The sequence below is a fragment of the Rhea americana genome, unplaced genomic scaffold (genome assembly GCF_003343005.1).
Source record: "Rhea americana isolate MKP2758 unplaced genomic scaffold, rheAme1 scaffold_209, whole genome shotgun sequence".
Lineage (NCBI taxonomy): Eukaryota > Metazoa > Chordata > Aves > Rheiformes > Rheidae > Rhea > Rhea americana.
Window position 1 is genome coordinate 1,513,410 of NW_028186249.1, and position 22,537 is coordinate 1,535,946.

Below are 22,537 nucleotides of genomic sequence, written 5' to 3' on the forward strand. Positions count from 1 at the left end.
CTTTCATAGGCATGGRCTGAGGGAACCAGTTCTGTGTGTACTGTTCACCCCTTTTCCCGCACCCCTGCCCCTCCCTGAAATGCAACAGGTCAGAGAGAAYGGGAAGAGATGTTTCACTTAATTCATCAGGAAATTTTTGGAAGTATTTGCTAGTATGCTCTTTAGCTGTCACAGTCCAGGGTCACAGAGGGCTGATGCCAGTGTTTGAAACCAGTGCAAGTGACTGAAGCTCCTGAAGCACAGGAAGTGCTGGGTTCAAAAATAAAATAAAATAAAATAAAATAAAATAAAATAAAATCCCCTTTTCTGTAAAGCTTGTACTCTGAGGCTTGCCACAGGCAGGGACCCAAGACAAACCCACCCACCTCAGTGCTGTGAGCCTGCAGTGAGGGATATTCTTTCATAACACAGCAACCATGATTAAGTCCTGGAGTTATAATAGAGAAGATGCTCCTACCCTGTGCCTACTACCTCCCCAAATCATCTACATACTGCTACACATCTTTAAAGAAACTTTTCCAACTCCCCTCCCCCAAACTTCCCTGCAAAGGGCATTACCCAGATTAGTAGTTTTCTTGAGGGAAAATACACTTAAGAAATCTCCGTGAGACTGAATTATTTTAGAGTCCTTTCAGAAGAGGCATTTTAGTTCTTTGCCAAGTGTTTACTTCCACACACTGCTTCAGATTTGAAGCCCCAGGACTCTGCAAACACAAGCTGGCTGATGTCTTCTTCACATCTCKGAACTCCTGCCTCCAGTCATGACAGCAAGAATCATCTATTCTCATCGAAGGACAGACCAGATCCCTGTTCCAATATGATATTCTTTTAAGCAATAGCCAGGACACCCTCTCTGCATGTAGCATTTTCCATGCCTGTTCTGAACAGTGAGCAAAAAGGGGAGGCTTCTAGGCAACCGAACACAACCAGACTCAAATCCAGTGGCAGCAAACTCCAAGTGCTGGTAGARGAAGACGCAGTATTACCATCTTCAGCTGCTATAGTAATGTCCCCTATCTCTGGACTCAGAGGACCAAGAGTCCCATCGCCCAGATAAGCCCCCTGTGACTTGCAAGCTACATAATACTGTCATTCCATCTTCCCTCTCCTTAGGCTCTCACTTTCAATTGATGACTATAGATTCCCGAATTTYTGTTTTGTTTTTAAACATTTACAAGTCAGGAAAATGCACAGATTTGAAGCTTCTCAGGAAGCAAGTAACATTGAAACACATGATACAAACATATTTTCCAGAAGTAACAACACTGCAGTAAAGGATCCTTGGGCTGGATAAACAGAAGTGTATTGTCAAGAATCAATCATCCTTCCTCCCAGCACAGGAGGAGTCACATTGTAGCCCTGGGCCTTATGCTGAATTATCACTAGTGGTAATGGGGCACGAGGATGGTGCAAGGCATGCAACCCGTGATGGAAGACAACATTATTCTAGGTAACTCAGGAAGAAAGGTCAAAATTCAATACTATGTCTCATTACTATAAATCCCCAACCAACCATTAAATAGAAGTTGCCTTTCAACCATTCATGATTTGAATTCCCATTTCTACTTTATCAGGACACCACTTTTTCTGCACTAYTTGAAGATTTGTTGGTTCTTTCAAAAACACCAGCCATTTAATAAAGCACAAGTGTAACCACATGAAAGGCATCACATTTATTTCTTCTGTCCTTACCAGGGAAGCACCAGCTAATTTTCAACTCCTAATGAAACGCAGATCCCTGAGTAAGCTGAAAAAGTCTACTTCCTTTCTTATTTTACTTTAGGATTTAGCTACAGCTCTAAAGGGCTGGCAGTATAAGCTGCTTTCCACTTTGACAGCACTTGGCACGTCTTACAGATCAGGAATTTTCTATCAAGCAGATAAATCTGGCCTACAATTTTACTTTTTGGAAAGCTTCATCACAAAGTAATACTCTTAAAGTTTAGTTATATCCCTATAGAAATTTTTCTTGATATTAAAGTGACTCCTGCCAAATGACTTTCCAATTATTCAAGAATTCTTTAAGTAGCTGATGGCTCATTAACACAACTGTCACTGGATATAACTCAAAGCCTGTTCAGTTGCACTGCAGTTCTGTAGGGCAGTTGGCCTCTACACTGATTCTGTTCAGTGCACAGGCAGCAAACACCAGGAACAACACAGAAAGCTCAGCCACAATAACAACTTTTTTTTTTTTTTTAATAGAAATGTCAGAAATGTCACAGATGTAACAGAAATAGAAAGTAGAAATGAGTTTTTGTTCTTTTTCCTCTTCTCCCATCATAAAGAAAGAAAGCAAGAAGCCAAAGTAACTTTATTGTTTAATTTGTGAATATGACCACAAGGATGCTTTTGACTTTTTACAACATGGCTCAAAGCTACATCTACAAGAGTACAAGGGAACAGATCACTACAGCTGCTGGTAAGTGTATTACAGGTTTCATACATAAAAGAAATGGACTAAAAGCACAATTTCCACATTAAAGGCAGACCAGTAACATGGGAAAATTCACTTCTTGAAAGAAAACTTATCTTAATCATTTATGATGCAAGCCAACTACCAGAGAAGTCAATGAATGGGAGTCCTTCATAATCTTTTCAACAGGGAAATACTAAGATCTTTTCATATATCAACAAGTGACACTGTTATTGGTAGCACTATACACCCTGGGATCATGCAACATACTGCATACAGTAAAATTGGCTAATGTGAAGCAGACAAGCCCTTCCCTCCCCCTCCCAGAAAATTATTCAATTTTTAGCTAAAAATGTGAACACAGCAGCAGCTTGAGTAAACACAGAAGTCAAATCTGGCATTACAGATGTGTAAGCAAAGGAGGTGAATTTAAAAGGTCACCTACAAACTCTACCCATATGCTGGCCTCCTCTCCAATAGAAAAATTATTCAGCTCAGTCAGCTGCATTCCTCAGTAGAAAGCATTTTCCACTTACACCAGTGCTTTGCATCCCTGAATTTAAGCAGTCACCAAAACATTAAAGCATATGGAAATGTCTTCACCCACTTGGAGCAACATGTTTTCCCAYCACACATGGATGAGAATATGCTGTGTGCACAGAAGCAGGCTTTCTTCCAGTTTTCTTGGAATTAAGAATGCATTTTAACAGCAGCTGACAAGGACTACCTACTGACAGCAATCATCAGGGGAGAGGAGGGAAAAAGGAGGCTTGGTAACTTGGAGTTCTCCCAGAAGAAATATCGTCCCCTTGATGTTTTACCATCTTCATGCAACAAGCAGAAAGGGTTTTCTCTTAAGACTAAAAAATATAAAGAAACTAGTAACTCACGATTGGACACTGACACTGTCTGCTGAATTGATTACATCTAGCATGGTGGCTACCATCATCTCTGAGAAATTATTGATGAATCACCTGTGTGAGCAAAGGGAAAAAAACATTAGCGTTCAGCTCCCAACCCAGCTTCACATTTTGTTTTTCTCCTCTTGACATCCACTTTGAACCTTAGATGTCCCACGCAACACCTGGGGTCAAGTAGCTATACACTGCAGCCATCCAACAGCTTCTGTGTTAGCAGGGTAGCAGTAATACCAGTTGCCAGAACATGCAAGCAAAAATAAGAGCCAAAATCAATATGCCTGTATTGGCCAATCCAGCATCTCGTACTGAAGACAGTACAGCTGTAAGTACACCCTTTCAAATTAGATAGCATAATGCACATCAACTTCCTGTGAGACACCAACCATTCTGTTTATACTACTATACTAGTCCTGCTGGACTGTCAGAGATCAGCTTCAAAGCCTGGACAGCTCACTTGCAAGACAGTTTGGTCACATGACYCAACATAGACAGTTTACCAGGCATGAACTGGAAAGGGACTCCATCCTTTCAAGCCACTGATTGATCTATAATGCAGAGTAAAACAAAGGAKCATTTCTGCAAGCTCCACCATAAACAGAGAAATGGAGAAGGCCTCCAGAGACCATTTCAGTCACTCCATCTGCCTACCCCAAGATAGGATCAAATATATCTGTAACACTGAAGACAAGTTACTCAAACAGGGTTTCAAAGACTCCTCACACAAGTTTCAGTGCTTAGCTACCATTACTGGTCAAAAAATATTTCCTGTTACTTAACTCAAAACTACCTTGCTGTGAATTAGGCCTCCTATGTGTACAAAAAAATGGACAATTTCCTCCCAGGTACAGCTACTTTTGTTCTATGCTGGCACTGTTCTGAACAGGGGCTGCACTAGAAGAGCTCAAGAGGTCCTTTCCAACCTCAATTATTCTACCATTCTACAGTCTGTCTGAAGACCACTGCTTTCCTCTAAATTTTTCTTTCCCAGTCTAACCGTAATTCATTCACTTCTTCCTACAAATTATTTCCAAGACTTCCTGTTGCTCTTGTCACTGTTCTGAACACTTTTCAACCACTCCACATCTTCCTTGAAGCTTAGTGTTAACACTGAATGCTGTATTCAACTGACAATTCATCATGCTGTAAGGAGGATTTCTTCATACATCTCACAGACAACAGAACATCAGATATTCTATTTCAGAAGGGCTACAATCCCCAGACACTTTTCTGCAGAACTGCTGCCTCGTAAGATTTCCCCCATTTTGTTCTTGCATAGGTAGTGATTCCATGGTAACTGTAAAATTTACATTTGTTCTTATTTGAATTGCAGCCTATTCTTCAGGCAAACTGCAAGCTACCTCTTACCTAAACTGGCTCTGTTTAGAGCAGGGGTTGAACTGGGGTTCAACCAGAGGTCCCTTCCAACCTCARTTATTCTGCAGTTCTGTGGCCTGCCCTCTAGGTGACTTTGAATTTATTGCATCCAAGAAAATGCCCAGTAACTAGTAATCCCTTCAGATTTTATTAGAGGGTTGGAAGTCAGTCAAGCTTAACTGGACCTCAGTGGATATGAAATCATCTCCTGAAAGAGGGCGAAACAATTGAATTGGGAACCGTTTGGCACAGGTGGAAGCTGTCTTGCAGACAGAAAAAAAACTTTTAAGGGAAAAGCAGTTAGGCTCAAAAGTTCAGGCTGATTAAATCCTACCACAGCCACCCTTATTATCCTGATGTTTTTAAAGACAACAAGAGTTCACTGCATACAGCAACATTAGGCTTGGAATTCATTTCCCAGATCATTTGCTCCATAGACTGTGATGAAAAAGGACATGTGCCTTATGACCAGACACTGGACTGCAGCTCAGGAGATTTGGGATCCACTCTTCACTCTACAGATGATACAGGATGGCTATCATGATCTACCATAACACTCCATCTTGACAGTGAGAAAATAAAACTTGCTTTCACCCTCAAGTCTGTCTTTCCTATTTAGTTTTTATGGTGCTCAGAGTTAAAAATGAACCAACTATAATGAATTCAGCACAGCAGCTCCTAATATTCCAGAGGGTCTCCAGCACAAAGACAGTTAAAATAACTTTGGGTCATTCACATTTTTTTCAAAGGCAAAGAAGCAAAATAAGATATTTTAAACACTGCCAAAAATTATGGAAAACACCATCTGGAAAACTGCATTTTTCAGAGGAAAAAAAAACAAAACAAAAAAACAAGCAAAGGAGAGAATTTAGTTCTTATATTTCTCTTCTAATATTAGACAATGTCAATACAAGCATCAATAATTAACACTAACTCTTCCTCCAGTGATATACCAGTTTAACACTGCAGATACTGATAACTCATTCAGGTCAGGGAATGGATTTAAAAAGGGCTTACCCTGCTCAGGTAGCTGCTCTTGGATTTCAGCTTCATTCATTTGATTTTGCCAGCAATCTCTTTCAAGAGTCCTTTCAAATCACAGAGCTGGAAAGTATAAAGAGGGATGACTTTATATATACATAAAGTCAATCTAACTCTTTCCAATAGATGACTGCAGCATGGAATGTGGGAAAAAGGAAGAGAACAGAACAAGCAAGCAGTAGTAAGCACCTTAAGATACCCTAAAGCATCTATACAACATCAGCAACAACTGGCATACAATACTGAACTTGCTTTCTTGGCTGTGAATACCAGTCATCAGTCAGGAACCAATAACTAATTGCTCTTCTTATTAAGTAATCACATTGTGGTGGCAAATGAAGCAGTGTTAATATTGCTTTTCACAGGAAAGCAATTTGAGTAAGTAATAAAGCTAATAAGTAATTGCCTCACCAAATACAATCCCAAGTATGACAATATTTGAAAGGACATCCCCAATTACAGCTTTCAGCAATGCAATTAATGCATAGAGTCTTAATGCATATGTATTTCACATATTTAACAAGCAGACATCATGACAGCTACAGGTTCCAAACTATATTCCATCTCCTTTTGTTCCTTCAAAGTAACAAAGATTACAGTTCAGTGAAGTAATGTGGAGCCAATCTACCATACAGAAGTGGGTTTTAACATTAGTTTCCTTTAACACCTATTATATGCATGTACCACAGTGCYGAACCAAGGAGAAATTTTTAATTCTATAATGCAGGAAGAACAAGATTTTATTCCTTTGAGAAGCCACTCTTCAGAATAAGATGYTTCAGAGAAATCACATGCTTGTTTATGAAATTAGGATTAGATGGAATTAACTGGCCAAACTGTTTTTAATGCTGATGCACAGAGCTGCTGCCTTCAAAGTCCACACAGAGCAGTGTAGAGGTTCTGTCACAAAAACAGCAGCACGTAAAGCTGGATGTGACTTCCAAAGGCCATCTACAGCAGCCCCCAGAAGTGGTATGAACTAGACAATCCTGACCAAGGCCTACACAGTCTCTTSAGAAAATGCAGCTGGTGGAAATCCATGTTGCGCTACTTTCAAATCTACAAAACTTTTAAACTTTAACTTAACCCTCTCTTACTGTAACCAAAGCTCATTATTCCTTGAGACACTCACACAGAGCTTAGAAAACAGTTTACCCCACAATCGGGACTCATGCCTGTGACTCAGTTATATCTATAGACTTCTTTTTCAGGTCACCATCTCAAGCCAGAGCCAGGATACCTTGCTATCAAAAGCACTACTCCTATGCACAGGTCTTAGTGTATGTCAGTCATTAAAGCTGAAGGTACGAAGGTGCAATGTGTATATTGTTTTTCAGTATAGAATTAAAGTTATCATGTTTTCGCTCAGTTTCAAAAGGCAAATCACCAGACACACTCAGTCCCTCACCATTTCCATTTCAGTCTTGAAAGAAAAGTTATTAGTTTGCAATATAAGCTAMTTGACAGCAATCCAAATAAATATTTTGAAATGTATTTGGGCCTTTTCACACTTGCGCCTCTAAGGATACTGTTCTTCACAGAATCACACAAGAGTTGAAGTTGAAAGGGACCTCTGGAGATAGTCTAGTCCAACTCTCCTGCTCAAGCAGGGTCACCTATAGTATTTTTCCCAGGATTGTGTCCAGACAGCTTCTGAATATCTCGAAGGATGGAGAATTCACAACATCTCCAGGTTACCTGTTCCAGTGCTCTGTCACCCTCACAGTAAAAAAGTTTTTCCTCATGTTCARGTGGAACTTCCTGTGTTTCAGTTTGCGCCTGTTGATTTCTTCCAGTCCTCAGGCACTTCTCCTGCTTTCCATATCTATTCAAAGATGATCGAGACTGGCCTAGCAATGACATCAAGCAGCTCTTCCAGTGCTTGTGGGTGTATTCCATCAGGGCCCTTGGACCTGTGGATGTCAACATTGCTTAAGTGATCTCTAACTCAATCCTTCTCCATTAAGGAAAAAGTCTTCCTTTCTCCAGACTTTCTCCCTGGTCTCTAGGGCCTACGATTCCTGAGGGCTGGCCTTAGCAGTAAAGACTGAAGCAAAGAAGGTATTCAGTAACTCAACCTTCTCTGTACCCTTCGCCACCAGGGCACTCAACCCATTCAGCAGTGGGCCCACATTCTCCCTAGCCTTCCTTCTGTTGTTGATGTATTTAAAGAAGCCTGCCTTGCTGTCCTTGAGAGCCCTTGTCACCTTAAACTCCAAATTGTCTTTGGCCTTCCTAGTCACATCCCTGCATACTCAGACAACCTCCCTATATTCCTCCCAAGTGGCCTGTCCCCTCTTCCACATTCTGAACACCTCTTTCTTCTGTTCGAATTTTGCCAGGAGCTTCTTTGTTCAGCCATGCAGGTTTCCTGCTCCTTTTGATGGACTTCTTGCTCATTGGAATGCACCATTCTTGAGCTTGGAGGAGGTGATCTTGAATATTAACCAGCTCTCTCAGACCCCTCTTCTTTCTAGGGCCCTATCCCCTGAAGAGGCCAAAGTTTGTTCTCCTGAAGTCCAGGGTTGTGATCTTACTTTTTGCCTTGCCTCCTCCTTCTGGGATGCTGAACTCCACCATCTCATAATCACTGCAGTCAAGGCTACTCCCAACCCTCATATCTCCAACTAGCCCTTCCTTGTTTGTTAGGATAAGGTCCAGCAGCACACCTCTCCTCRTTGGCTCCTCCATCACCTGTATCAGAAAGTTATCATCAATGCTCTCCAGGAACCTCCTGGATTGCTTGTGCTTTGCTGTGTTGTTCCTCCAGCAGATATCAGGGTGGTCCATGAGAGCCAGGGCCTGTGATCCYGAGGCTACTTCCAGCTATCTGCAGAAGGTCTCATCTACTTCCTCTTTCTGATCAGGTGGCCTGTAGCAAACACTCACAACAGTGTCATCCATGTTAGTCTTCCCCTTAATCCTTGCCCATAAGCTCTCAGGCTGCTAATCATTCACCCCTAGGCAGAGCTCAATGCATTCCATTTGCTCTCTCACATAAAAGGTGACTCCCTTCATCGCCTTTCTGGCCTGTCCTTCCTAAAGAGTGTGTAGCCATCCATTCACACTACTGTAAATCCCCCTTAGAGTCCAAACACATAATTCAGCCAAATTCTCAAAAATATTTAGGTCTTTTCAGTATTACAGTCATGGAAAGTATGACTTTTATGACAGTTCTGATAATGATGTGTCTCCACTAGGTCATAGCTTTATACACATATAACACAGGACATCTCTAATCTCTGTAATACAGGTAAGTGAATTGGCCACAGAATTCTTGTAATTAAAAGTCTTCCCACCCTGCAATATGAAAGGAGCRTTCTCTGTGTTTTCTGTGCTATCAGAAGCACAATCAGGGTTGCCACAATACATCTGAACTGTTGCTACATTTAATAAGCTGAGCTTAAACAAGAAAATGTAGAATTAATGATCATGTCTTCAGCACTAGAGGCTAAACTTGACACAAGATGGATTTGAGAACGGTTACTCTGACTGTGCAATGCCCCCCTCCCTATCAGTGTTTCATGGGCCCATTACACAGCAGAATACTGAAATTTTATACAATAGAAGTTGCTTTTATTTCTATGCCACCCAAATAATACCAAGAAACACTTCTACAAGATGATGCTTAGCAAGCATCCTCTACTTCATTTCCCAGCATAACATGAAGCTACACCGAGAATCAAAAGTGCAAAGGAGCATGTTAATAAAGCCCTATGAAAACGAGGTCTTGATGATGGTAACAACTGCAAACAGCTCCCACTGATGCTAAGTTTGTGTGCACCACTACCCGCTTTCCCAGAGGCACATCCCCTAGAGTGGTCCAAAACACAAATACCTTTGCATCCAGTTGTCTAAATCGATGCACCATCCTGAAAATAGAAAGACAACACAGAAGARAGGATTGAGTCCACACATTAGAGCCATCTACGGCTTCTTTCCTTCCTTCCCTTTACAAAACTATGCAGAACTGCTTTTCARAAGGCTACCTAAAATTAGCACATCTAGTCCTCAGCTTTTATCAAAGACTGGAGCTAAGGCACCTCCAGAGTTTGAAGTTCTCAGAAGCTTGTCSTGTTTGCACATAGTCAGAGGTCCATTACAAAATAGGTTGACTGCATATGTCCCTGCTCCAAACACCACCATTTCTTCTTTCCAAGAAGGCATGTCTGTGAGTGGTTTAGTTTTGTTTTTATTACAAATATGATAAGCTAATATACAAACTACTGTTAGTGCTGCACTTTTCCATTTTTCTTGTCAAGATCCTTCTACTTCCAATATAAAAGCTCTTTTTCTTTCATTTTTTTGTTCAGCTTATTATCCAATGTTGAGTGCCTCTGCGTAGTCTTAACAGGAACATTTAAAGACATCAATTGCCACAGCAGGGAGAGAGGAGCACCCTAGAAAAGTCTGGTCCTTCCCACTCAGCCTTATCGGTTATTCCATTATATTTTGATTTAAGGAAATTTCTAAGCTGTTGGAAGTTAGCTACAAAATTACACTATCATACACATCAAACACTAGGCAGTTTGTTATTGCTGTTTTCTAGCTTTCTCTAACATTTTTCTTTTAAATTATTATTCTGAAAATACTAGGACAGACCCCRAAAATAACCAGAGTGTTGTGATCTGACAGGCAAAGAAAAGTAGTTCCAGTCACTAAATTTTCAAATCCCATAATTCCAAACAGCATTTTCCCCATCCCCTAGAGTCTCTCCTGGTCATGCAAGGTAGATATCTCCATACACATTGATACTGTTGTAATCCTTGATATTTCAGACCACATTTTAAATATTCTATGCTAATTGTATAACTTTATAAAACTACTTAGCTCTCACAYAGAACTGCTTTCCACCATGAGACCTCAATCTACTACTGGAATAGAGCATTTTCTGATCAAATTTTAAGTGGAAATACTCAAATACAGAAAGATGAAATTATCTGAGAAATATTATGATAGACATTTTGAAACAAGTGTGCTTAACACATCTACYCAGATACTGTGTGTATAATATGCAATTATAAACCTGCAACATTGTCATTAATATGTTAGCAGCCCAATGAACTATTTCTGAAGCCATGCTACAGCAGATAATAAAAAACAAACAATTGTTCAATTCAAGATGAAATGGGCACATTTAGGTTGAGATTTATTTAAATGCTCATTAGTTTATAAACATTCAGAGCTTCTGAAAACTTGATTTTATTAAAAATACTTGACAGAAGGTTAAGAGTGAAGACAAAAAAGGGCAGACATACTCTTCTGATGAATCATTTGCTTTGGTATTGACTTTGACAAGGTAATTTTCTTTCATGACAGCTTCCCATGACAGGGTTTCATTGTCCTCATTTCTTAAGCCTATGAAACGTATTAAAAAAAAAAAAAAAAAAACACACACTAGATTAACTTAATTTCTCTCCAGTGCTGAGATGTGAAAAGGCTAGGTTAGTGCTTGCATTCACAGAAACTAATGATTCTGTTCTCTGTATACAAACCATTTGCAACCCTCCTTCCCAGCTGTTACAAATATGACATTAACACATTTTGCTGTATACTCCTGACTGCCAGAATTGGTATGTAACAAAAACCAAAAAACAAACAAACAAACCCTCCCCCCMCACACACACAACACGCACACAACTCCCAAACCCAAAAGACTCTCTCTAGAACTTTTTGAGTTTTGATTAACTGCTTTGTAAAATGGCAGTCATTTTGACAGACACAAAACATTCCTGAAAATTCCAAAGTGGATTTTAAAATTTGCATATACACTAATCATTTTGACTTTATCTCATATCAGGTCATTAGAAATAGTATCTATTAAGAACCATACTCTATGACTTATCATTGAAATAAAACATTTCGAAGCATTTTCTTCTCTAGAAATTATCTCCTGTTGATGCTGGAAATTAAAGAGTGACCCATAGCAAGACACACTTTAAGGTGTCAAAGTCCTTCAGGAAAACACTTCTGCATTTTATCCTGTTCTAACAGAATAGCACAAACCCCACTAAAAAGATCTGGCTCCAGAAGCACCTGATTCAGTCACAGATGTGTGCATGTCCATATCCGTCACAACATAGTCAGAACAAGCTTTACCTCAAAAGCTGTAAAAGCAGGAAGGAAACTGAGGCATCCTGATGAGGAATAACACCAAAAAGATGGAAAAGTTCTCCAGCACTTCCTTCAGGTTCGGTAACTTGACATTTCAAATAGCACATGGCTCTGATTGCCACAGGACATATACATCACTCCTCAACATTGCATGGTCACAGAGCATAACAATAATCAAAGGCTGTATGGGAACAGAGGCTCTGAATTGTGCTTCRCTACATATATACATATTTCACTTGAGGAAACCTACCACAAAAGTGTTTTTTTTTTGGTTTTTTTGGTTTTTTTTTTTTTGCTAAAGGTAGAGGGGCTGGGAATGATGTGTGTGAGAGGTGGCTTCGAAGTCTGAATTTTGTTGTCACTCTGCAAACATCAAGCATCCTGAGACAGGTCCATGGCTGACAAATGATTTAAGCTGTGATTCAACCACCCAGAGTTCCTTTGACCTCATACAGCCTTACTTTTAAGCCAATATATCCACAGACATTTAAGCGCTCAAATCCCAATCAGAATATTTCTGTAAGAGTTGATGGAAAAGCTAAGATTTTGCAATAGTCAATATTAGAGCTGTTTCCTCCATGTAGTTCTCTGTTCTCTTCATCAGCACAGCAATGATACTCTGGCTTTAATTCTTTCATCATGCACCACTTGGGAAGAAATATTTGCAATTAGACTACCTCCCCAAGAAGGAAATCAAACACTGCTTCAGAAAGGCAAGATAATTTTGTCAGTGCTAAGAAATGTTATACCCCAAAGCAAGTATCTTTCTCCTAAACTAATAACACATCTAGTCTGTGCTGCAGGGCAATAGTCAAGTTACTGATAGATGGGAACAAGTCTGTCAATTAACTTAGCCTCTGTCATCTGCTGCGAATGTCACTTCAACAACAACAACAGAGAAAACACTCAACAACAACAACAGAGAAAACACTCAACAACAACAACAGAGAAAACACTCAACAACAACAACAGAGAAAACACTCAACAACAACAACAGAGAAAACACTCAACAACAACAACAGAGAAAACACTCGGAGAGGGGGTGGGGGGAAGGACAATTAAAAAAAAAAGGGTTAAAACAATTCATATCTGTGCCTTCTGAGTAAATAAAGGGGAAAAAAGCTACAGGACTGACTTGTCCACTCTTGCATTTTTGAAGATGGTTTCCTGATACAGTTTTCTTATTTGGCTATGCCCAGAGGGCCAGAAGACTCTTTCTGTCAAAAGAGCCTCTAAAGAAGTTTACACTCTATCAGGCTGCCCTAGCAGGAATGAGCTTCATTAGCTGGAAGACTGTAAAAGGAGAAGAAAAAGAAACACAATTCCAGAAGATACAGTGGCAAGCAGAGAATTAGAGCAGTGAATAAATTCATCCAAAAACCACAGAAGCTGAAAGTCATCTTCATGGTCTGCAGGAAAAGCGTAAAACCTCTCATTTCAGTTCTCATCAGCATCTGAATGGATAGTGCATTCCTCCTGCACTGTACCCAAGCCTCATGAAATCTTTGATCTTGCATGCTCTGTATGTTTAAAAGTAACTTGTAGCAGAGGTGATCTAATGCAAAAAGCTTTCAAAGACAGAAAGTAGCACAGGCACCTTTAAACAGATAGGATTAATTTTAAGACAAGTCATTTACATACATAAGCTAACTATGCTTTGAAATTGCTTGGACAAAAGAAAGCACTGTATGATTCTGCATAATATTGAAGTGCAGTAGGTCTCATGGTAGCACACAAAAATCTGCCTAACCATAGCACAACAAAAGCTATTTAGCAAAGAAAAGTTATTAAAAAATTACAACAAAGCAACATTTTTTTTCAAAGCTCAATCGGAAGCTTAACAAAAGAAGCTAGCAGTGTAACTCCCCATATCCCAGAAAGAGTGCAACTTTGAGTACTCAAGGAAGATTATGTATGAAAAGCAGCCAGGGGCTTTGATTTGAATAGCATCAGAAAGACTTCCACCAACACTGTGGTTTTACATTGGATAGAAAAAATGAATGAGCTGCGACTCATTTCTACAACAACCACTTCCTCCAGGAGTTACATTGCCCTTGAAAATTCCCCTCCCCAACAAACACTAATTGCCTGGTTTGAGTACAGCATGCCATGGAAGAGTTGCAATGCACTTGTCACAAAGCTGACTCTTAGGCAATAAGAAATAATGCTACTCACAACAAGTAGATGGCTCTTTACTTTCATTCTTACACCAACATTTAAAAAATTTCTTTATCACCATGAAGATGTAGGCAAAGATGACAAAAGGGAAGGGGATAGTCAAGCGACTGCAGTATTCTTGGACCAAGAAATAACGCTGGAACTTCCACACTTGGTCATTGTTCTCTTGTACTGATCCAACAGTGTAGCTAACAGACAAAAAAAAYAAAATACATCTCATTAGTTACTCACCAAAGAACTCCATCAGAGCCAAGTAACGTGGCTTTATTCTGTTATAGCAGAGAATGTTTTTGTAAAGTTGTCCTGGAGCTGGTCATTTTTACTGACTAGGAGGTTACTGAGTTTATCTTCCTTTCTAGAGAGAAACCTGCAGATGGTAGGAATTAAGACAGAAGGAAAAACCCTTGGTTACAAATAAACTGAAAAATAGGAATAGGGAGAAAATASTCCACATACTTTCACTACCTTAGCTCTAGGCAATTTTTCTTCCTGTATAGACACATGAGAACAAGATGCTTCTTTGCAAAATACCGCACCTCTTTAATTCACCAGATAACTTACTAAAAATAGACCATTTACAAAGAATGAAAAGCTCCTGAGATTTTTAGTAGAGGTATTAGGAGAGYGCCAGTCATGCATCAAACCTACTGTAGTAAACACTGTATGAACTTAGCAAAGCAACAGCCGCAAGAGCAAACAGCTAACGTATTGCCTGACCTTTCACCCATGTCATTAAAGGGCAGATGGATATTTTCAAAATGTCCATGTTGAGATCCTCATGAGATCTTTTCAGGAGATAAACCAAGACCTTCACATACAAGTATTCTGTTGGAAATTAACTATAGTTTTCGAATATAAACGCAATCCTTAATTTCAGAAATATTTGAAGTATGTAAAATGTAAACTAATATTCACCTTTTTCAGTTGACACTTGCTGGATGCAAAGAAGAGGCAAGATTCACTGTTGTAMCTACAACGTATTAATTTTAACAACACAGAGAGACTGATTGGACTTACRTCTAATAGTCACCAGCATTGTAAAAGGCTAACAAATACTATGCACACACTGGTCTTAGAAGAAGCCRTCACAGATGTGCACATTTCTAAAAGCATCAAGAAAAAACATCTCAGGTTGCTCTTTGCCTACAGGCCTTCTTGAGTTCAGTACAATTCAACATTGCTGCTCCATTAAGCTATTCAGTCTATCGTCAAAATGCACTAAGCAAAGCTCTAAGAGGGTCATTAGAGAATTCATGCCAGGTCCTTCCACAAAATAAGCTGAATTGATTAAAAAAAAAAAGTAGGTTTTTACTGGCATAACTATATGAACCATAGCTTTTACCACTAGGTGCTGTTAAAATARGTTCATGTTCTAACAAATATCAAAAGATTCTAGGGTAGACCTGGCTTGCTGCTACATTTTCCTTTATTAATGCAAACTGCTTTCACCCTTTCTAGGGATCATAAGCATTATCTTCTGTTCCAAGGTCCTGTGCAGGCTAAGAAAACACAGGTATAATAGCTAGATATGTTCCAACAGTCTTTCCTGGCACCCATTCTAACTGCCTTGCCAAAACTCACTTTTCTGAGTGGCTATGGAGTCCAGGTCACCATGGAAGGAAATGCTCATAACAAAGGGGAGAGCTGATCCCAGAGCTGAGGGGTTCTCAAATCATCATGCTAATGAATCTGATCTCAGACTAGCCAGGAAAAACTACACTAGCATTCAGAAGGGAGATYTCCCTCAGGCAAACCAAAACTCCTCAGTTTATCCTATAAATAACAAGGTTCCTAAAGCAAATTTCTACCAAGCCTGTCATAGCCAGAGTACCATCAAAACACAAAGAGAATTGTAGTAGATCTCAAGAAATCTGTTTTCCTGACTGAGAAACACAGAAAGTCTCAGAATTCCCTGCTGCAAAACATGCCAGGAAAGCAGCAACAGATGTTCCTCCAGCAAGCTGCCTTCCTCATGCCTCCTCCCTGCAACTTCCCATCTCCCATTCCATCCCAGAATGCCACTCCTGCCAAGCACATACTAATCTAGACACATCATGGCGTAGCATGGACCACAGCCTTACTCTGCTGAACCACTTGCTCTCAAGTCAGAGCAAGGGACTTCCCTTATTTAACTCACCTCTGTCTAGAAGCTTGCAGTATAAACACCAAAGATTTGTGAAAAAACTTTAGGAAACACTTCCCTGAGGACCAACTCTGTTTTGGTGTTGCTAGTCCCTATATAGTCAAAATATTAGGCGATGTACACAATCGTCACCATTTTTATTTCACAAACCAATACTCAAAGGGTATGTGAAAAGGTCAACAGCTATTAGCACCACATTTCAGATGTCTGACTCATCTTCAAGGGCTAACACTTCACAAGATGCCATAATAGGTCTCTTGATAGGTAGATTCACAGAAAGATAAATTACCATATGAAAACAGAGCTGATGGCATTTTTCAAAATTAAGTCCTTTCATATGTCCTGAGAAGATGCAGCCCGCTGCCTGCAGTGTAAGTCAGAACAATAAATAGCTGGTTCAACAGAGCAGTAAAACACCAAAGCCTCAGTACCCATCATGGCCAAGCAGCAGTTCTGGTTAATAAAACCATAATGTCATAAAAGGACTGTGGTAATAACTCAATTCAGTCCAACAGCAAGGTCAGTTGTGCAGAAACTCATGCTTAATAAAGCACTGACCCAAACATCACCCTCTGTGYGTACCACAGGGGTTTGGACAAAGCCCAGCAGGGACATGGAGAACACCTCAAAGCACTGAAACTGAGCCACAGTCATACAGAACTTTGCCAAGAGGATGGAGGCTTCTTTCTTGCTGTGTGCATTCTTCCGAAAGTGTTCTTCTCTAAAAGTGTTTTGTAGGCATTTACATGACAGCAGAGTAGAAGTACTACCAAGTGCTTGCACACAGATGTGTTCTTAGATTGATACAATGCAAAGTAAACGAGTCATGTACGTCCTCTGACTTGATGTGTAAAGCAAATTTGTCTTACTTTGCTTTGCAAGCACATGGTCGATGACCTTCCAGGATTACTGCTCCTGGGCTTGGAATTAGCAGACAGTATCATACAGCTAAACATTCATCATCCATGGCTGTGTTTATAAGCAGATGGTTTGCACATGTCTACTTTTCATTTCTTTTGCAGCCAGAGAGTGTGTTGAACTGCGTATTGGCGCATAGCTGATCCAAGCATTTTCTTCAAAGTAGTAGGAGGAAAATCCTCCCTTTTATAGCCCTTGGATCAGGTCTGCCAACGAACCTGATGCTGCAGAGTGAACAAACCTTTCAAGTCTCACGCTCACTGCATATACGTATTCCAGTGGTCACTGTACTGCATAGGAAGTATTCCACTCCATAACTCTGTCAGTAATACAAAACCAGAAAAGAACTATAAAAAATACATAGGAATAAATAAACAACAGGAAAGTCAATTTGGCTATGAAAAAAATGAAATCTGTTGGTGGGAGAATGCCAAAAAAGCAGAAAGCGGGGAGAAAATCTGGCAATGAAAGGATRAAACACTGGGGTGGAGCACAGTGAAGACAGATAGCCTAGGAGAGCTAACTAAACGACTGCTCACATCTGAGCCTGAGAGGGTGTACTACTAAACCTTCACCTGACCTGTAAGGCACCTTGAGGGCTATTTGCTGCACCGGTTAGAAAAGGGAAGCAGGAAATTGCAAGCATTAAAAGTTCATATATTTCATTCCTATCACTCTAGAAGATTCCTTCTCATGTGAGTCAGTTTTCTGTCCTAGAAAGGTCTGAACAGGTTCATTACTATCCTCAAATTGTATGACCATGAAGCCAGCCTAAGTCAAAAACCATATGCCTAAAAAATGTCCACAGAGAGACAGGTATTAGGCAGTTGTGCACTTTTAAAGCTAAGTGTATTACTTGGACTTGTGGGCAAGGGTTGTATAAAACAAATAGCTCCACTATTAAAATATATAATAYATATATATTATATATTATATATTATAATATATAATACTATATATCTTAGCAGGTAAACTGGAAGAGAACAGGACTCTAAACTCAYAGCTCATCAGAAATTCAATTTTTCCTGTGGTAAAACCAAAATCTTAGAAATCTGTTTTTCTTTTCCAACCCAAAGGCTCCAGGATTACCATGCAAGGGTGACCAAATCTTGTGAGGCAAACCTCATTCATTTCAATGTCCTCTGACAACAGTGTGCAAAGGATGCTTATAGAAGCAGTAAAAGGACAGGCAGCAATCCATTCCCAGGACACACTACTACTTTTGATCAGATTGCTAAAGAAATACTGAATAATCTTTTGTCTTTGTTCATCTTTCCACATCAGCCTTAACTTCAGAGATCTCTTTTGAGCTGGGAACCCTGTCTAGACTACTTGCAGCAAATCCTCTGCAAAGTACACAGGTAGAGTCCAAGGCCTAGCTTCCTGCAGATTTTCAGGACTCAGTTCCCTTCCTCAGTTATTTATAAAGAGATCACAAGTGTATGATCACTCCTTTATTACATACCCAAACATAGCCACCAGCAGGTTCACGAGGAGGATGTTAGTTGAGAGCATGTAAATGCACACAAGGGGAATGGTAATCCATTCTGGGAAGCGGGGTTGATTGTTGGCATCCAGTTCCACACACAAAGGCTTGGACTCATTCCCAGAAAAGGTGCAGCGGTTAAAGTTGTATGTAGTACCTCAGAGAGAGGAAGAGAGAGAGAGAGAGGGGAGGATAGCAAACTGTTTTTCTGCCTCAGGTATGACAACCAAACGCAAAACATGTTTTCTCCTTCTTCCACCCCTCCCCATCAGACTAAAACTTTGCCTTGTTGCTACTYGGAGGGAAGGGATCTAAGACGTTGGAGCAGACAGATCAGATTGGGACAGATGCTGCACCTCAAATAGAGAGTGCTATTTCAGCTGTGAGAAGGGAGAGGAAGGCTGGCTGTAAGGAGCATCTATATAGACAAGCTGCAAAAGAGGAGGGCTGAATAGTAAGGAACTATATCAGATGTACAGGGGAACCGATTTCTCACCACAGGCCCCTTTTCAAAGGCCTTAGCCTGGGCCACCATTCAGCTGCTAACCCCTTGAACATCACAGCTGAAGAAATTCCTGTTCCATCCAAACACACCCATAACACATAATGGACAACCATTGAAAGGACAGAGCCTTCCACTTGCTCAGGACAGTTTCCCAGATAAGACAGGTACCATCAACATCATCAGGGTACTGGCCAAACATAGCCAGGTATGGCTCGTAGATAACTGATCGGAATATCCACTCCCAGCGGTGCTCATTTTTCCTCAAGATGCCTTGYCTGGCCACACCAAAGGCCACCATCCACACAGCAAAGAGGAAGAGGAAGAAGAAGACATCTATCATCTGGAAAAGGTCAACAAACACACACATCAGTGCACTGTGTGCCTGTTGCRAACCCTGCAACAGGCCTCCCTAATTTGATATAAGGGTAGGAAAACAAAACTGCAAAACATRCAGCAACATTTTAATGCAAGTTTTCAGATCACTGCTCTATTGATTTATGGTCACCAACACACACACACACCACTGACCATTTGCCTTCATGGAATTTCAAAAACATTCAAGCTATCGTAAGAATAGGGCACATTTCAGAATACAGGATATCCCACTGGCAGACAGGCAGACTCTACTCACATAAGCTAGATTCACACGAAAGATTATAGATATAGATTATATACAGACTAGTCTATATCTATAGACTAATATCACAACTATGGCTGCAGACCTGGCAGTTGAGTGTCAGATGAAAGCAGCTGCRACTTCCGAAAATATCATCCTGAATGGCTTAAAACCAGCATCAATATTCCAGATACTCCTGGTAAAGGGCTTCACGAATTTCCAGCTCTTAACAGTGTAAGGGTAACCAAAGACTGGTAATTTCCAAGCTAGGCCTTTTCAGTTGCACATCCACCTCCACTGAGATCTGTCCTCCCACCAACCACAATCAGCTTTATTATTAGACCTACCCAGCCCCATGTCCCCTTTGAAGTGGGCCAAACAAGAGAAAGAGGTACAGCAATGTCCTCTGTAGTTGCTTCCTCATCATAAGGCACTCTAGGACCAGATAATCTCTAGATTTTTACTTTGCAGCAGTGTACAAGGTAAAACAAAAGCTTTCTGAGTAAGTTGCAGTCCATGCTAATACTTCCACTGTCACCACACACCTGTTTTTTAAATTCCATGTGTGTCAGTCCTTGTTATGGCACAGTGTGCCCAAGACAACCCAGCCACTGTAGAAAGGGGGGAGGAAAAAGCAAAAAAGAGAACTTTTCTCAAAGACATCTGACAATACTCACTTTACCTGCTCTCTCAGTGTCACTCCCCAAATGCTCCCTCTGTTCAATACACTTCAAATCTCCTTTCTTTGGAGTATATGTGTGTGTGCATGCAGAGGTATTACTGGACTRAAGATCAGCTCCAGCTCCCTGAACAGACCCCCACTCCCATACCTAGGGCAAGGTGCATCTTACTCATACCTTATCTTGCATTATCTGTAATTCCAGATTCTTCCCAATCCTTTCAAAGTCTGCTAAGAGACATTCACCCACACCACGAAGGACAGAATTAACCAGGTAACTCCACAGAGAGATTCCTCACCACCAGCTTCTCCAGTTCTTTGTGTGGTAGATGTGTTAAAAGACAAAAGTCCTATTCCTATACCATTTATTGTTGTTGTCGTCAAGTTCAGGATACGTGGCTAACAAATAAGCTACTGAATATACCACTGAAACATTTGAGACACCTATGACAGAAGCTACTGGGAAGCAAGTATTTTCCCTGTTCTTCAGCCTGATCTTCAGCGTGAAATGCAACCCTGTGTGTAGGGAAAAGAAAAGGCTGGGCTCGTAATTAGGTCCTATTTAAATCTTAACTAATYCTGTTTAGCAGATTTAAGAAAAGGAGAGAACTTGCTGCCATCATCAGAACAGTGGTGAATTTCACTCTGGAGGAAAAATAAGGCATCACATCATTTATTTAGACTCTCTTGAATGGCTGTCAGTCTTACCATTCTCTGTAGCATAATAATTTTGGGTCCTAGGTTCCTGCTAACTGTGAAAATATGGATCAGCCTCAGAGTAAAAACTATGTAGTCCAAACAGAAAATGACTCTCCCAGAATACCAAGAACTTTCATTGGATGAATGAAGCCTAGTGAAGAGAAAAAAAAGAAAATGAAGGGAAGTGCTGTGCAAAGCAAGAAGGTAGAAAAAAAAAATCCTGAAAGTGAAACAGTTTATGGGAAGTAGAAAGTGAGTAATTATGAAAAAGGGCACAGACACTCAGGGCCCCATCCCCTTACCCTCCCACTCCCATCTGATGACATGTGGTAAAACTGGTTAACCTGCAGTTTGTTTACACACGCCCTATTTTAGCTAAATCATTGCTTTGTCTCCCCTCCCCTTCTTAAATATTAACAGCAAGGGAATCTTGTACCTTTAGCTACTCCTTTAGCCTTCCCGAAACATCACAGTGCAATGACCACTCTCGTGAATCGAGGCAACAAGAACTAAGTTACAACTGACTGAATGATTATACTGTAAAATGTATTTCCATGATTTTTTTGTCATTATTAACTCACCATTCGTATAAACCAGCCTATATAAGTTAATGAGATTCTGTTAGAACAGTAGAGGTGGAATTACAGTCCTCTTAAATACAACACACTAAAGCTGAAACAGTCTATACCATCCATACTAAACAGTCAATAACAGAAGACACGGGAAATCCCAAAGAAAACTTTTAGCTCTCTGAGACATTACCCATCTTGCCATTCCCTGCAACTTTGTATGATGTGCTCTCTATAGCCATTCTTGAAGGGAATGTCATAAAATTTAATACCATTTCAGTAATCTCTTTGTTAAAATGGTCATGGAAAGCCAAGTATTAAGAAGGGCTGTTCTGCTGGCCCAAGAAGATCTGAATTTAGGGAAGCTTCCTCTGAGTCCAGAAATGGACTCAAATTCCATTAACTGAACAGAACAAAACATTTTTTGTTAAGATTTAGAGTCAAGGTTTCGTCGTCTTTGTGGCCTTCATAAATAACAGTGAGTTTTCCCCCCACAAGTAACAAAGACATTATTTCCCAAAATCTAGAGGTTATAGTCAAAACCTGGAAAGGAAAAAAAAGCCATACCATGGCCACAAGAAAAGATACTACTCACCTGAATACAATCCCTGCTATGAAGTAAAAGATTGCTAGCGTATCCATGACATTCCACAGATCTGAGAAATACTTACTGCCATTTGTGTACCACTGGAAAGTAAAAAGAGCAGAARGTAACCACCATGTAGCACTGGCCACTGACTTGGAGAACTCGTCCATCAGTACTTCCTCCCTCCCATGTCTCCCGCTGGAGCTCCTCATGGGTAAATATTCTATCCACTGCAATAGTTAGGATTGCTTATTTGTCAAATTACGGTTTCAACACACAGAATGGACATATCA

General features: G+C 40.3%; 1 protein-coding gene across 1 annotated transcript in view; it reads right to left on the bottom strand.

The window, feature by feature from the left end:
• Positions 1 to 3,324: 3,324 nt before the first annotated feature.
• The window catches only part of TRPM8 (transient receptor potential cation channel subfamily M member 8), a 52,948-nt gene continuing 33,735 nt past the window's right edge, over positions 3,325 to 22,537 (bottom strand). The window contains exons 17-25 of the mRNA XM_085304411.1: positions 22,254 to 22,345; positions 21,099 to 21,240; positions 19,264 to 19,435; positions 18,570 to 18,747; positions 14,041 to 14,231; positions 11,010 to 11,109; positions 9,590 to 9,623; positions 5,728 to 5,814; positions 3,325 to 3,390 (exon numbers count right to left, since the gene is read on the bottom strand). Of these exons, the coding sequence (XP_085160537.1) occupies positions 5,764 to 5,814; positions 9,590 to 9,623; positions 11,010 to 11,109; positions 14,041 to 14,231; positions 18,570 to 18,747; positions 19,264 to 19,435; positions 21,099 to 21,240; positions 22,254 to 22,345 (960 nt within the window). The 3' untranslated portion in view covers positions 3,325 to 3,390; positions 5,728 to 5,763. The remainder of the gene's footprint in view (positions 3,391 to 5,727; positions 5,815 to 9,589; positions 9,624 to 11,009; positions 11,110 to 14,040; positions 14,232 to 18,569; positions 18,748 to 19,263; positions 19,436 to 21,098; positions 21,241 to 22,253; positions 22,346 to 22,537) is intronic.